At 38.0% G+C, this 14,496-nt stretch overlaps 1 protein-coding gene across 1 annotated transcript; it reads right to left on the reverse strand.

The window, feature by feature from the left end:
* Positions 7,954-12,712, reverse strand: LOC104789297 (glycine-rich cell wall structural protein-like). The gene is made up of 2 exons (XM_010515020.1): positions 12,568-12,712; positions 7,954-8,312 (listed from the first exon to the last, which is right to left on the reverse strand). Exons 1-2 carry the CDS (start codon positions 12,710-12,712, stop codon positions 7,954-7,956), a joined length of 504 nt encoding a protein of 167 aa, XP_010513322.1.

The raw sequence follows: 14,496 nt of genomic DNA on the forward strand, positions 1-14,496 counted from the left end.
AAGATTATAAGAATCAGAGTTCTAGATTTATGTGGATTGTATTAAAACCCGTGGTATACACAGGGAAAGCTGCATGAGTCTCTGTTCGATAAGAATGAACAATGTTTTTTGTTTTTTCAAAATAATTTATTTTTAATTTTTAATTGGACGGTTGAAACTCTAAATTTCAAAATGAAGGTCTAGCTTTGTATTTTTTCAACTTGCATGCTGACATCTTTTTATTATCATGCATTGGACTATCGTATATTTGTTACAGTTTTTGTTGAAACTTTATTGGAAACTTAAAAGTCTCTGTCTTTCCAATTTTTTTGAAAGTACTTTATATGTAGTTATTTTTATCAAAATATTGTTAAAAGAACAAACTTTTGGTTAACCATAAAACTATGTTTGTAAATATTTTAAAACTTTAATTTATGTTTTTTTTAATAAATATAATCCATAAAGTATTAAAATATATAATAGTTAAAACCTATAAAATCCTAATAAGCCCAAAAAAAATTGAGGAAGTGAGTCTTCTATTTGCGAGTTCTCTTCCTTGGTCTCCTATAAATCATTTAGTTTAAACATGAAAAGAAGATTATAAACGTAATTCTATAATATTTTAATTTAATATTAAGTATAACATGAACAGATAGGATAATCTTACAATTCCATCATCTTCGTCACCTTAGGAACTTGCGAATTGAGTATTATTTGCGTAAAAACTGTAGAAGATATACTTCTTTGTCCTGCAAAGTTATAAGAGAAACAATTATTTAATACCTGATCATCAAAACTGAGTAGGAACTATCATCAAATTTATGTATACCTTGGAAAACTTCAATTAGAGCCCATCTAATAACACAAACCAAGCGATCACCCCGGAAAGTTTTTAAAGTATCATATAATTTTGCAGCCGATGTTTCGAATAATTCACATCTTATTAGGGTTCCACTAAAATTTTAAAAATTTAAACATTATGTTTCAATATACTTCAAAATTATTATTATGTATAATATATATATATATATCTATATATGAGTATTATAATTTACCTGAAATCACGTAGATCAAAATATATTTTGTGGTTAATCGAGTAATACTCTGCTTATTATTTATTTCAAGAATTTCTTCAGTACTTTGCATCTCATCGACCTCTTCATCCTCATCTAAATCTTGGACATATTTATCCTCATTATGATCATCGTTATCACTATTATCTGACTGGTATTCGCCATCAACATCAGTTTCTGCTTCAGTATCATCTTCTTCTTCATCCATTGTATCATAACAAACATCATCTTCCTCATCACTTTCTTCTTGTATATAATCATCATCATCCTGATCTCCAACATTAGTGTCATCATCAGATTTTTCAAAGACTGTGCAATTTGATTCTGAGTGATCATGAAAAGTATTGTTTTTCTTCTTGGATGAAGCCAATCAAGTGCAATACTTAAACAACTCACATATATTATCACTTTGTCTTACGTCCACATGTTTCTGATGATTTTCTGACATATTGATTTCATCTTTTTGTTGCAGTTTCCTGAAATTACAGCTGAATTCCCCAATATTGACAATCTCACCGATGACATCTGTATAAAATTTAAATTAGTTGAAATACATAGATTTATAAATAATTATTGAATTTTATGTTTAAAAAACGAAATTATTGCTCACCCACTAAGTAATCTTCACATTGGGTACCATCATTAATGAGTTTGAAATCGACGAAATCATAAAAATCTTCCCCTCCAACAATTGAATTCTCTTTGATCTTGGTATTATACAAAATTACAATTTTGTAACGATGTATGGTAGCCAAACATGAACCATTATGCTCAACAACCTTAAAGTCTTCGAAATCAAGCCAATCACCAACCTTGAACTTTGAGACAAAACGATCATAAACATCTCCACGAAAGGAACATTGGACCTTTAAAGCCTAATAAAACATAGTATTAAATAATTATTGCATAATACAATTTTATGTGTCAAAAAATATTCTAAAATACTTGAAATTTTAACTTTCAGGTATAATTGCATATAAGCTTGCTGTTTGAAATATATAATGAGCTTATAATTAGAATACGGTAGATACCTTAATATCAGATAAAACCATCTCCAAACTTGGACATTTCTCTTCCCACAGACACAAGATCTTCACACAAATTTTCCATTCATAATTTGAAGAGTTCAAAAACGAAACATCATCGAAAAGGCTACACTTAACCGTAGTTTTTTGTTTTTTTTTGTTTTTTTTTGTTTTTTGTTTTCTTCTTTGATTTAGGTTGAAATCAAAAGAGTCGAATAGATGTATATATATATATGCAAGTTAATATATTCACAATTTACATTTTTTTTATCGAAAGTGATATTTTATAATTTTTGTTTAGCAAAACATTTAACTAATCTGTATAGATCTCCAGACATTAATTTCTTTACATTTCCCTTTATTTTATAGATAAATAGTAATCTTCTTAATGTTTATCATTACGGCTTTTAATACGTATTTACATTTTCTTTTTTTACATAAATCGTGATAATACACTATATATTATTCTGTTTTAAATATAGAATATCTCTTAAGAATATCCACCCTACGTTACATAATGTAAAATAAAAACATTAGATTTTCCTAACAATAATCTTCAAAATATTGAACATAATAATTATCACATTTTAAAGAATATTATCTATCAATATGTCATTTCATTATTTTTTTTTCCAAATTTTAATAATAATCAAGAACTTTAGTAACTGGTTGATTAGATATCATAATATTCATCATACTATTCTCTAAATATCATGCTTATCTTTTCCTCACTCCTGAATCTGAGCTACGACACCAAGGATTTATTCTTCCATATGCAGATTATTTACATTAATTAACAATATTATTCAAAATTTTAAACATAATATTTAACACTTTTTTTTTCTTAATAGTAGTTATGAATATAGCATTTCATTGTTTTATTTAGTTCTTACATAATCATCAAGAACCTTGGTATCCAGTCGTTTGTATTGTTTATAATTGTATTTCACAATTATTATATTTGATCGTCATTATTAAAGTACAATTTTTTATTATTAAAATAAATAATCATTGGATTATTTCTATTTCATAAAATATTCATCCATCTAAAACAATATCCATAAAAATACGATTATAAGATCTCATAACATTCATCCTACTATTCTCTAAATTTCGTCCTCCTCCTTTCTTCACGCCTGAATTTTTGGAACGACACCAATCATATCTTCTTCCATACGCATTCTATTTTAAAAATAATAACAATGTCATAAATTATATCTAATGGAATTTTATTGAGAATAATTGAAGATAATTACCGTGTAGTTTAAATGGAAAGGAAACGACTCTGATTTTTTGCGATCAATAGCTTCTCTGCAGATATTAACAAAAATAGGGTTACGATCAAAATTTACGGAAAAACGCTAGTAAAATGTTTCATTAAAATTTTAGTATCAGGATGACTTTTAAAAACAAATTGTTTACGTGTTAATACCAAATAAACAAATTAGTAACAAATGTTAGAAGATGATCCAAACAAAGAATTAGTGTCAAATCCGCCTTTTAACATAAAATTACTACCGAAAAATAGCCGAAAAACGTTGTATTGCTGACTCTGCATCTCTAATCTGTTGATTAATCACACTAAATGATGTTATATCTGTAACAACCCGTCCCGTGGACCCCACTAACCTCACTGCTAGGTTGTTAAAGGGTGGGGATCAGGGTTCGAGGAACGCCTGGTACACCAATAACCTACTGTGGATTTGGATGAATAGTTCTATTTGCCTAGTGAGGGGTTATGATCGATGCCCTGCAGGGCCACCTTCGGGCCTATGGGGGCAAGCTAGCAGTGGGCTAGTGGGGCCAACGGGACTGGTTGTCACAATAACCGAGAAAATAAGAGAAATTAATTTAAAACAATAACAAAATAACTTATTTAAAAATATACCATAACTTTTGAGATATTATTAGCACCATTCACAGTCTCTCTGCAGTAATAATCAGTAACTACAAATGTTAATATGATTTTCTGAATCAAATATATATATATATATATATATATATAATTTTCCTTTAAAATGTAAAACAATACATGTTTTTCACCATATGATAATTGGTAGATTCATCTAAACAATGTTTTAATTTAATTAAATCATTAGAAATATATTAATAAAAAGAATTTTAAATTTAACAACATATCTTTTAGCATGGATGAAGATGCAGAATTCGAATAAAAATGTTCGATAGTCCTCGCCACATCTACTTATTCATTTATATTTATTTATTAGAGCCACAAACACATGAATAAAATTTAATAACGATGATAGAATAGTTTACTATTTAAATTACCAAACATCTCTCATTAATATGATCATCTTCAGAAGCATTCCTGCAACTATAAACATAAGCCTTTTTATTTAGCATCATCAAAGTATAAAGAATAAAGTTTAAAATATACAAAAATAAAATACCTAGATTTCTTGTGCGGGAACATATAACTAAAATCACGACCATCTACTAACTCACCTGAAACATAAGAATTAGTATAATCGTTTTACAAAACTTTAAATAAATCAAGAAACCTATACAATATAATATAAGAAGTAATGAAACCATACACAAAGTTTTGGTAATGCTCGAACTTGCGTTCCAAACAAATACTACAGAAAGAGGATATGAATCATTAGAACACGAACACGAATACGAAGAACCATATAAAGGATCATCAAGACTATAATACATATATAATTTGAAGAACATAAGAGAAAATTAGGGTTTTCTCTGTTTTAAAGATTTCGGATTATGGAGAATGATTAGGGTTGTACCTATTTATATATTAGTTAACAACCTATAATTTTAGGGTTTCGAATAGGTCGGTATATTTTGGTTGGGTTTTATATAAAGCCCATTAGTTTAGGTTTTAGCGTTTTAAAATTTATAAAATCACGTTTTGACGATTATATAGATTAGATATTTATGAAATTTAAACTTTTTTAATTTTCTAAATTAATTTGAAGGGTAAAATGGTCCAGATTTGAATCTCATTAATGGCAAATTAGTAATCTTAAGTCTGAGGATGAATGTGGTGCGTTTCAGCAATCTAAATAGAGAACAAAAGCTTGTCCAAAAATTTTTCAGGGATATTTTTCATTAAGGGTAAACGACGTAATTTTTTGTGAGAATGGCTGTTAGTCCTCTCGACTTCTCCTTTAATATATTAGATTTTATCAAAAATTTCAAAAGATATACAATATGTATTTGGATTCGAATAGATTAGATTTTAGATATGTTTTAGAGATTTGATGTTATCTTTGTTCATCAAAATATATTTTAAAACTTTTTTATTTTTTATTGTTTTTATTTTTTCTTTGTTATTCAAAAATAAGTGACCGGTGGAGAGCTAAGGTTTGCGCTCAGATGCCTCATTATTAGTTGATTATGTAAGAGTACTGTAAATTGAGGATCTATTTGTAAATAAGTATATGGTAGGGTTTTCTCTTGTATCTTATAAATACTGTAACCAATACACATAATAATTCATTCAACACATTCTCTATATGGTATCAGAGCTATCGATACCTAAACCCTAAATTTTTTTTTACACCCGCCTCCTTCCCTCTTCTTGACGAGATGTCTACTTCCAACATGTCCACTGCTGACACTGTTGCTATCTCCACCACGAGTCTTGTTTATGTTAACACCTCCAATGTCATGAAGCTCTCTGCAACGAACTTCCTCATGTGGAGCCGTCAGATCCATGCCTTGTTTGATGGGTATGATCTCGCCAACTATCTCGATGTTACTGTCACGGTGCCACCCGAGACCATCTCTGCAACTGATGGTGCTCCTCCGACCACCAATCCTGCGTTTGCCCTCTGGCGCCGTCAAGACAAACTTGTCTACATCGCCCTTCTTGGTGCCATCTCTGCCTCTGTGCAGCCTATTGTCTCTCGTGCCGGCACTGCTCACGAGATCTGGTCGACTCTCAACACCACATATGCTAAACCAAGCAGTGGTCACATCCTCCAACTCCAAAACTAGGTGACTCAATGGACGAAAGGTACCCGCTCCATTGATGATTATGTTCAAGGCCTTGTTGCCTTATATGACAAGTTAGCCCTTCTCGGCAAAGTTGTCGATCATGATGGTCAGTTAGCAAAGCTCCTGAAGGGCCTCCCTGATGACTACCAATAGGTTGTCAATCAGATCGATGGTCGTGAAACAACACCCTCGCTCCCCGAGGTTCACGAGAAGTTGATCCTTCATGAAGCCAATCTCCTTGCCTCTGCCTCTGCGACTGTCCTACCAATCACGACTAATGCTGCGTCGTACAACCGTAACAGCAATAATCGTGGTCACTACTCCAACAATCGTGGTGGTCACTCCAATTCTCGCTCCAACCAGACGTGGCAACAATAACAATTCAGTCCTCGACAGGACCAACGCAGTCCTCGCCCCTACAATGGCCGTTGCCAGATCTACGGTGTTCATGGCCACAGTGCCCGTTGCTGCTCTCAATTCCAGCTGAACTCTCAGTCCTATGCCACTCCGTATGCTCCATGGCAGCCTCGTGCGAACCTCGTTATGGCTCCCAATGTCACGCCTTGGGTTGTTGACTCCGGCGCCACACACCATCTCACCACATATCTTAATAATCTCGCTCTCCATCAACCATATCATGGTAGTGATGGTGTGACTATTGCAGATGGCTCCACTATCCCCATCTTGCACTCTAGTTCTACTTCACTCCCTACGGCTTCTCGTCCCTTACACTTGAAAGATGTCTTATTTGTGCCTAATCTTCATAAGAATCTTATTTCGGTTTATCGTTTATGTAACGCTAATGAAGTCTCTATCCATTTTTATCCACCTTACTTTCAGGTGAGGGATCTTAGCACGGGGTCCGGTTACTCCAAGGAAGGACTAAAGATGAGTTATACGAGTGGCCCATTCACCCACCTGTCTCGTTGTTTGCTTCTCCATCACCGAAAACGAGTCTTTCTTCATGGCATTCCCGCTTAGGTCACCCGTCCTTACATATTTTAAAAGCTGTTGTTTCTCAATTCTCTCTTCCTGTTTCACAGTCTTTGAACACTGAGTTGTCTTGTTCTGACTGTCTTATTAATAAAACCCACAAACAACCGTTTTATTCAAACACCATCTCTTCCAACCGACCTCTTCAATATTTTTACTATGATGTTTGGTCCTCTCCAACTACCTTTGTTGATAATTTCAAATACTACCTCATCCTTGCAGATCACTACACGAGATACACCTGGCTCTACCTACTCAAACAGAAGTCTCATGTCAAGGATACGTTATTGCGTTTACCGCTCTCGCATAAAATCAGTTCCAATAGAAGATCGATACACTATACTCCGACAACGGCGGTGAATTTATATCCCTCCGTTCATTCATGGCAATTCATGGGATTTCTCACCTCACGACACCTCCACACACTCCAGAGCACAACGGAGTCTCCGAACACAAGCATCGCCACATCGTAGAAACCGGTCTTACCTTACTTGGTCACGCCTCCATGCCAAAGTCATATTGGCCCTACGCCTTTGCGGTTGCGGTATATCTCATCAATCGAATGCCAAAGCCTGTCCTACAGTCTCTCTCTCCCTTCCAGAAATTATTTGGTAAGTCTCCAAATTACCAAAAGCTTCGGATCTTTGGATGTGCATGCTACCCATGGTTGCGTCCTTATGCTGCTCATAAGCTTGACGCTCGCTCCCACCGCTGTGTCTTCCTTGGTTATTTACTGCACCAAAGTGCTTATCTCTGTTTGGATCCGCTCACTGGCCGAGTTTATACATCCCGTCATGTCACATTTGAAGAGCACATGTTTCCTTTCGCATCCACATCGCCACGACTTTCACCAGCCGCCAAACAGGCTTCTCCGTCTGTACCACTGGCCACCGTGGTACCGGTCACTCTATCGCCACTCCTCCACTCATCTCCGGCACCCCCGGCTCTGACCTTAACCCTCCGTCAACGTCTCCACGACAATCACATGTACGTATTTCTGAAACTCTATTGGGCTCCCAACCTACACCAGGCCTGTTACCAATACCAAGCCCATTAACAATCCCAAGCCCACACCATCCATCCGAAACACATCCAATAAGCCCACCTACATCTCTTAATCCCATGACCCACTCTAATTCATCTTCTCCCTCGACACAATCCCCATCACCACCACCAAACCCTACTCCGCCACCGCCATCTCCCTCCCCGCCACCACCAGTCCCGTCTCCTCCAGTACGGGAGCCATCACCACAACCGATACCTAATCCTCCAAACCCGAATAATCACCCAATGCAGACCCGTGCTAAAAACAATATCCACAAACCTACAAAAAAACTCACCTACACTGCCAGTACGACTCACTCTCCTGAACCAACAACTGTCGCTCAAGCTCTCCGTGACCTGTGATTCCGTCCGGCGATATGCACTGAAATCAATGCCTTAGTGCGACTCCACACGTGGGATCTGGTTCCACCCAATCCCTCTCAAAACATTGTTGGCTCTCGCTGGGTGTTCACCACCAAATACAATCCCAATGGATCCGTTGACAAATATAAGGCGCGATTCGTAGCTAAGGGCTTCCATCAACAACAAGGACTTGACTATACTGAAACGTTTAGTCCTGTGGTGAAATCAACGACTGTCCGTGCGGTTCTGGAGGTTGTGGTCCATTACTCCTAGCCAATACGTCAGCTCGATGTCAACAATGCCTTCCTTCAAGGCACCTTGGAGGAAGAGGTCTACGTTGCACAACCCCCAGGTTTCATTGACCCAGATTGACCGCATCATGTCTGTCGCCTAAATAAATCTCTTTACAGCTTGAAACAGGCACCATGGGCATGGTACAATGAACTGCGTAAGTATCTCCTCTCAATCGGTTTTGTTAATTCACTTGCTGATTCTTCCCTGTTTATTCATCGCCAAGGCCAAGATATTACCTATATGCTTGTCTATGTGGATGACATCTTAATCACGGGTAGTAAATTCCCTTATCACCAAGATCATCGACTTGCTCTCGGCCAGATTCTCCCTCGAGGACCTTGACTATCTGAGCTATTTCTTGGATATATAAGCCATTCAAACATCAGCAGGACTTCATCTGATGCAACGAAAATACATCATCGACCTTCTCACTAAAACCAAGATGCTTGATAGACAATTTTTCACCCAGGGTATCAATTCCCTATGCAATTGTAGTACAAAGGGTTATCAATCCAAATGGTTGTTAATTGCTAGCAGGAAGGATATGATCAGAACAGTACAAGTCAAGCCAAGCAATTAAGGGTTTTGTTCTAACAATCCTAAAGTGATAAAAGAAAATAATATAAACAAGAAACCACATGACCTAAGCACTCGATGCAAGCATTCGAGTACAAGATCGGGTGGGGTGATCGAGTAAGAAAATGAGATATGAACAACTCGAGGTATTACTCGATGCAGATTATCGTGCACCTGATCGGGTAATGAAAGAAAATGCAAGCAATTAAAATACGAAAGCTTCTCAGGATGGGGTAATCGAATCCTAAGTATTCTTGACCAATACAGATGCCTTACATGCCTCAAGCAAATATTTCCTAGACAATGAATCTCTAAAACCTTGTTAACACACTCTCGCACTAGAAACAATCAACCTTGAATCACTTCCCTACCCAACTCTCGTTGGAGAAACATGACCAAGCAGGCATTAAGATCCGATTCGTTATTGTCAGTAAANTGATAGAAACAATCAACCTTGATCACTCCCCTACCCAACTCTCGTTGGAGAAACATGACCAAGCAGGCATTAAGATCCGATTCGTTATTGTCAGTAAACCCCTTACTCATCTAATCTCTTAGGCTAAGTGAGTAAACCTCTAGCATTGGTTGATTCAAGCATCTCATCTACACCTCTCGGTGGTAAAACGCCCTAGATCTAATCTCAACCTCACGGTCTGTTGACAGCATTAAGAACACCAACCTAGAAGGAAATCTATCAAACACATACAATCAAACTAAGGCATCCTAACCGATCAAGAACACAAAATCATCTATCCCATCCCTAGAAACTTTACTACACTACTCGGACATAATAACAAGAAACATAACAACAAATAAGAATGAAAATTGCATTATAATAAACGGTAGAGTAGAGTAGAAAGAATACAGGATATAAATCTATGATAAAAAGTTATGAAATAAAATCTAAAACAAAAGGGAAAAGTGTTTGAGTCGCTCAGTTCTCTCACAAAAGCTCTCGCTCTCTGGTTTGAGGGTCTGTGGTGTGCTCGTTTGCGAGCTAGGAGAGAAGGGGTTTATATATGGAAACCCTTTTGACCTAGCTTCCCAGACCTGCCCGATGGTCTACTCGATGGGGTACACGAGGATAAGGTCGGGTTACTCCTCGGGTAGATCTTCGGGTGTTCTTCTTTCTCTTAGATCCTCCTCGATCGTGTTGGGGTTTGGACTTGTTCTTCCAGCTTGATGGCTCCTTCGGGTGCATGCTCGGGTTTGTCCTTGTTTTTCCCCATTTTAGACACTTTAGCACCTGTTTTCATCCAAAACATGCAAATGCAAAAATGCAACACCCTAAATTGTCTAAAAGTGAATTCCTACAGTTAATGACCTAAAAATGCAAGTTAGAGGTATGAACAATGCAAAATATGGACAAAAAAGGATGCTAAAAGCATGTAAATTAGAGAGTTATCAGACCCCCAAACTTAAATCTTGCTAGTCCTCTAGCAAGGAAGTAGGAGGGTTCGGTTTGAAAACAGGGACTCATAACCTTAATATGCTATGCGAAGGATTCAAGCTATAGTCCTTAAAGATAGTTTAATGGTGCTAAGATCAATCAACATACTTACAAATATTTTTCTATGCTTATTACCATGCATCGATCTAGTTCAACCTCCAACTAAAGATAGAGAACCTCTCTTTCACATTCAATTATGTGTTTGGCGAATTCTTGCAAATGGAAGGTGAATCAAGCTCAATCAGTTTCAAGGGCAAGACTTTTTGGTAAGGTGGTTTCAAACAAATTCTTTGGGTGGTTTTCTCTCAAAAGAAGGAATGCTAGACAGTTGTGAAAACTATCTAAGATTGAGAACAATTTGGGCATACAAAGCTTAACTCTTGATAATCTACTTTTTTCTCATTCATTCTCTTTTTTTTTTTTGTTATTATATCAAATCCCCTAGAATTACACTACTCACATCCTTGATTTTAACTCTTTTTTTTTACTCCCTAAGGTTTAGACTTTAAAGTTCTAGCTCTCTTTTTTTTTTTTTTTTTTTTTTTTTTTCTTTCTTTGCTAAACTCCTAATATATATATATATATATTTTTTTTTTTCTAGGAGACTATAGCAAGATCTTTTCTCTTTTTTTTTTTTTACTTAGAGACTTAGAGCTAATTGATTCTAACCTTAGGGACTTTTTTTTATTATTATTCCACAACCCAACCCCAAATAAACATACTAACCACCTATCTTTCAAAGCCGAATCTATTAGCTAGTTCAAATTCTAACTTAGCTAAATCAAGAGGCAGTTCTTTGTCGTTCTCAATACGCTCACGGTTTCACAACCTATAGCGCAATGAAAAAGGCCTCACTCAACAATTCACAACAAGGTTTGAAAGAAAGGTTTGGGTTCATGGGTAGGGAAAACAAATCGGGTTAAACGAAAAGATTGGTAAAATGGAGTGCTAACCCGAGTTTAGAGTTACCATGAGCAAGTATTCAAATTCCATAAGCAAGACAATTAAAGTTCAAATTAAATCCAATAATATAGAGATGTTCCAATGTTCAAACAAGTGGAGGAAGCATTCAAAAGACACAAGGTTCTAAGCAAAGATTTTTCATTTTTTTCCAAAGATTGATCTAGCAACAATGAACTGTGTTAAGGGCTATAGCTTCAATCCTAAGCCTAAGGTTTGATTTTAAACAAGGTAGTTTTAATCATTGTCCCCTAAGATGCATATGCAACAATCCTATATGAAACAAACTAGACTCAATCCTAATATGTAAATGCAACTACATGAACACTCTTTTTTTTTTTTTTTTTGTAAATTTTTCAAATTTTTTGGGTTTTTTATATGCGCATAGATGCAGACTCAAAAAATAAAACTAGCATGCAAAATTTTTTAATAACAAAATAAAAAACAATGTTAAATATATTCTAGGACCCTTCCCCAAACTTAAATTACACAGTCCCTGTGTAAATAAAAGTTGGAAAAAGAATCTAAGAATAACACAAAATGAATTAAACTAAATGCAATGATATTTACAAGAATCGGATGAAATTGGTACCTCATGGGTTGGTGAAGAAGGAGGTTGCAGCAGCCTCCATACTCGCCAACATGTAGCCAGGGTCGTCTCCGGCTTCAGCAGGTGCTAGTGGTTGCTCGTCAGAGAGCTCGGTGATATGCACGGACGACTTACTCGGACCAGCATCCAAGGGGTTGATCGAGGGTGGTATCGCGTAGCTCATCGGGTAGGGCATCGGGTAGTACGATGGGTACGGCGAAAGAGGTCCAGAATGATCACCCGTATAGCCACTCGCAGGGTGCCTCGTATACGACATCGTGTATGGCATCTGGTAAGGCGGAGGGAAGAGTTCTGAGTAGTCACCCGATTGTGTACTCAATGGGTGCATCGGATAAGGCATCGTGCATCCCATCGGGTTAGGCATCGTGTAGGCGTCTGAATGGCTTCGCCGTGATGCTTCAGGTCGAGTGACATCTCCCTCTGCTTGGTGCTCGTATGATGATGCTCGGTAAGGCTCTGGAGGTGGTAGTCCTCAAGTTCATCCTAGCTGTCCCCTTCTCCCCATCCAATTTGATGTGTGTGCCGAGGTAGGAGCTGAGGCACAACTTGCCTTGTCTTGCAGCTCCTTGATCTGACCTCCCATGGTCTTTACCGAACCAGTAAGATCTTTTACCTTCCTCACCAAAAACTTGTTCATCCTCTTAAGCCATCTGATCCTCTTGTGGGCTTCCCTCACTCCAACCTGTTGCTTTTGAGAGCACACATACTCCTCAAAATCAAAATCTTCCGAGCTATCTCCCTGTCTTTGCCCGGTTTCCTCTCTCTTCTCAGCTTCGGACTCCTCCTCCGGGTTGTACAGCTCCTCCAAAGGTGGTGCGAAGTCGATGTTGTCTCCCAGCCAAACCTTGGTGCATATAACATTAGGTAGGATCATTTGGGCGGCTCCGGCGGTTGGATGGACGAACTTGAAAAGCATCATATCATTAGGCTAGCACGAGGTTGTCTACGTCCAGCCATCTCGGTTCATGAACTATTCCCTTCAAGGGCACATCGCAAGCCACTAAGATCGGTGTGACCAGTCCTCCAATGGAGATCTCTCTGCCTCCTTCTCTTTTCTTCATCGCCCATGACTTGAGGTAGAGAAATTGATCCAACAGCACAAACACCATACTAGTATCCGCTACATCTCCTACTAGCGGTGTTCCATCCCTAGCATTGTCCAAAACTCCACATAATGCAATATCCAGCAGCTGGAGCTCGTGATCGTTCACATTCCCCGTCTCTTTTCTAGCAAAAAGAGTGCATGCAAGGGACTTGTGAAAATACCTCAAGACAGGGCTCCTTATTTAAGCGGATTTGGAGCTTGTGGATTTGTAGGGGAGCTTGTCTCCTATTGTCAGCCATAGGGACCTCATTTCCTCCTTTGCAACCTCCATTCCTTCTCCACTACCAGCTTTGAAGCCATACAGCTTCTCCATCTCCTTGAAAGTGAGCCGGTACTCTTTGTTCCTAACGGAGAAGGGGATGAACCCGATCCCCCATCGGGTAGTAGGGTCGGGTGGTCCTCAAAATAGTGCAACCGAAGTGTGGAGAGAAAGTGGACCGTCTCCTCCTCATAGGCTTCAAGGTGGGCTCGCATCATATGGCCCAGGTGGCACATGTCGAACAGAAACTCAACATCTCTAGCGATGCCCAACTGCTTCATCGTCTCACGGTGGGGATATCGGGTACCAACAAAGCTCATCTTCCGGAAAACCTTGAGGAGTTTTGCCGGAGTCTCTATTTCCTTCTGCTTCAACCTCCGCAAGGCTTGGCGTGTTCTCTCTCTCTGCTCCTCTTCTCGTTCACGGTTCTCCTCCTCTGAGTCTCGATCCTCTTCCTCAGCTGCTCTCTCAGCTACTCTTTCAGTTTTCTCTGAAACTGGCCTCTTCCCTCTTGCAACCGCAGCTCTGCTCCTTGATCGAGAGGTTTGGATTTCCCCTTGCTTTTCTCCACCAGCATCAGAATCAACCTCCATGGGATCGGTAACAGTTCTCTCGGATGCAGATAGGTCCCTACGTCGAGGAGATCGGCGAACAACACTCGCCATCAGACTCGGTGAGCGAACTCGGTGGTCTACTCGATTGGTTACTCGAGCCACATATCGGGTGGTGGATCGGGTTGGGGAAGCAAAATGTCCAGCCAGCGGTTGGGAATGCGGAACGTTTC

The sequence above is a fragment of the Camelina sativa genome, chromosome 5 (genome assembly GCF_000633955.1).
Source record: "Camelina sativa cultivar DH55 chromosome 5, Cs, whole genome shotgun sequence".
NCBI classification, from domain to species: Eukaryota; Viridiplantae; Streptophyta; class Magnoliopsida; order Brassicales; family Brassicaceae; genus Camelina; species Camelina sativa.

Coding starts and splice junctions, on each gene's coding strand:
- LOC104789297 (XM_010515020.1), bottom strand. CDS start 12,712: ATGCCTAACCCGATGGGATGCACGATGCCTTATCCGATGCACCCATTG. Junction 8,313..12,567: donor CCCTGCGAGTGGCTATACGG/GTGATCATTCTG, acceptor TTGGAGGATTAG/GTATCGGTTGTGGTGATGGC.